Raw genomic sequence first — 2,905 nt, 5'->3', positions numbered from 1 at the left:
GTTTAACACAAGGAAACAAAAGGAAGAAAAGATGATCTATTATGATTGTCTTGAGCCCTTGATAAGTAAGCCTGGCGGTGGAAGTTTTAAAGATGTGTCTTCACAGGTAAAAAAAAAAAAAAGCAAAAAACAAAAAACAAAACAACAACAAAAACTGTCAAACATAACCCACTTAAAAACGTACAATCTGTCGATGACTACAAGTATGTAACCTCCTTCTGCTCTCGTAGATTTACCGTTCGTTGGGTCGCCTCTGACAGGTGACAACACATCTTCTACACTCCTCTCGGCTCTCTGCTTCCTCAGTGTGTCCCGCAGCTCCATGGCTGCCCATTCTCTCATCTCTTCTTCTGTGGGCCCCTTCTTCGTCCTCCCTGTGCGTCACCTTGAAGAATTGTAACCACATTATGTTAGTTGATTTTATAAGACTTTCACGGCGCTAGCTACTGCATAAGGTCATATGAGCTCACGAAACACAAATTGGTTTCATTCTCAACTACTCACAGCACGGCTATAGATCTTGTAATTTTGTGTATTTAAAATACTTCCTTCGGGTCTCTCCAAAGTTCGGACGTTCCGTTAGATATATTGTGTCTATTGGTGAAATCTCCGTGACATCCGATCGACACAGAACGGTTTCTCCTCTCCCTGGAGGTTTTTATGTGTCAGGGAGGTGTGTCCGGTACAAGCAATCGAGTAAGAGTAAGAATGACTTCGTCTCTTCATGTAACCACCAGGTGGAAAAAGCTGTGGCGAATGTGGATCTGTACAGTGCAAGTCAGGGCGTGACTAGGGTCTTCACCCAACATTTCCGAGCCGACCCGGTCTCTGAGGGCGACTGGAGGAAGCAGAGAGAGGAGGCCATGATAAACGCATACAGGTACGGAACTGCACAGTCGAAACTGTTCAGGACAGATAGTCTCCCTTTTTCGAGGAGAAAGGTACCGTAGTCGGTTGTCTTAGACATTGCCATCTAAGATTTATATATATATATATATATATATATATATATATATATATATATATATATATATGTATGTGTGTGTGTGTGTGTGTGTGTGTGTGTGTGTGTGTGTATATATATATATATATATATATATATATATATATATATATATGTGTGTGTGTGTGTGTGTGTGTGTGTGTGTGTGTGTGTGTGTGTGTGTGTGTGTGTGTGTGTGTGTGTGTGTGTGTGTGTGTGTGTGGGTGTGAGTACAGTAGTGGAAGTACATTTAGTTTTTGTTCTTTCTTCTTTTTTAGTGTTTGGTTGGGGGAGGGGGGGTCCCAACATAATCCCTTGAAGATAGTCCCAACATAATCCCTTGAAGGATATCAGACTCATCGACAAGACAAAGCAAGGAGGAACGTTGACTTTGGACTCTCCCAGGATCTATTACATGTATCATGTATCAAGAAAGGGAATGATATACATTTTGTACGTTATCTGAAACCTTTTACTTGAAAAATAGATTTGTCTCTACGATACGACTGGTCTTGTCTCAGGGGAACATTGAGGAGATGTATCCTGTTTGGTTTTCTTTCTTATATATCCTTTTGTTTTGTTTGTTGTTTGTTTGTTAGTCTGTTTGTTTGTTTCGTTGCGGGAACGGAGATTACTAGGTTTGGTTTTCTGGTTTGTTTCTTTCTTTTGGGGGAGGGGTTGCTATGTTTGCCGGCTGTGGTTTTTTTCCTCTTTTTTTTTTTGGGGGGGGGGGGGGAGTCTTTTTGTTTTGAGGAGTTTTTTTCACGAAGGCTGCTCTATATGCAAATTTTACTATCTGCAGCAGGCCTTCGAGTGACATTGACCGGAGCTATTAAGGAATCAATATCTGTGGACTGGGGTGTCTTAGAGATACACAGTGCGTAGACAGAGGGCTCATTGGTACATGGCCTGTGCATACAGACGAGGATAATAGGCCATTTTTAAGCACAAGGGGGCTATCCCGAAAAACGTTGTTTTGAGAAAATCGAAGGGAAAGTTTTTGCCCCTTGTTTAGTTTCTTTAAAAGACAAGGAGAGTTTTCTCTGTAACCAAACAAATATACACACCAATGAAACCAAACTTCTACTATAGGTAGGGCAATGCCCACTTTTGTTGCAGGTCAAGAGTTCTGGAGACCCCCGAAATCTGGGTTAGCCCGCTTGTCCTTAAAAGCGACCAAATGGAAGCTGTGTTCTTATAACACTAACAACTCGTGGCACCCCCCAGACCCAAGCTCTCCGGCAGGTGGCAGAGAGACGTCTCTTTCTTCCAGCGACACCCAAAAGGGTATAAATAATAAGCGGCGGATAAAAGTACAAAGTAAAGTAAGTGATCTTATTACAGTTTGTTTCCCACAACAAGACAGTTGTCTAAGAAGAAGCTCGTGGACAATCCACACAGAGAGGGGTGGGTAGAGGGAGAGAGAAGGAGGGGGAGAGAAAGGGAGAGAGAGAGGTAGAGGAAGAGAGAGAGAGAGAGAGAGAGAGAGAGGTAGAGAGAGAGGGAGAGAGAGAGGGAGAGGGAGAGAGAGAGAGGGAGAGAGGTAAAGATGGAGAGGGAGGGAGAGAGAGGGGGCGGAGAAAGAAAAGTAGGGGGGGTGAGATTTTAAACATGTCTCTTTGTTACTTTCTCCTTGTGTATATCATTATATACAAATGTATACTGTGGACTATACCTGTCTCTCCTCAAACAACTGTTGAAGCAGTGGCTGCAGGGACTTGATTAGGCCACGCCCTCTCTGGATTCTCGAATCTAATTGGTCCAGGCTGTCACTAGCCCCGCCCAGCGCTTGCAGGATGACGTACTTCCTTTCGTTCAGACTCAGCTCATGTTCTGGAAGTGTACATTATATGGCATGAGAGTATGTTTTATGTTTTCTCTCTCTCTGTCTCTGTCTGTCTATCTGTCTCTCTGTCTCTGTCT

The 2,905-nt window shown here is 43.1% G+C and overlaps 1 protein-coding gene across 1 annotated transcript in view; it reads right to left on the bottom strand.

Moving 5' to 3' along the window:
* The window catches only part of LOC101855444, a 31,336-nt gene that overhangs the window by 7,219 nt on the left and 21,212 nt on the right, over nucleotides 1-2,905 (bottom strand). The window contains exon 3 of the mRNA XM_005107242.3: nucleotides 2,658-2,815. Coding sequence (XP_005107299.1) covers nucleotides 2,658-2,815 — 158 coding nt within the window. The remainder of the gene's footprint in view (nucleotides 1-2,657; nucleotides 2,816-2,905) is intronic.

This window comes from Aplysia californica, unplaced genomic scaffold (genome assembly GCF_000002075.1).
Source record: "Aplysia californica isolate F4 #8 unplaced genomic scaffold, AplCal3.0 scaffold00588, whole genome shotgun sequence".
Taxonomy (NCBI): Eukaryota; Metazoa; Mollusca; class Gastropoda; order Aplysiida; family Aplysiidae; genus Aplysia; species Aplysia californica.
Note: the sequence above shows the minus strand (reverse complement) of the source record. Positions and strands in the feature narration are given on the sequence as shown.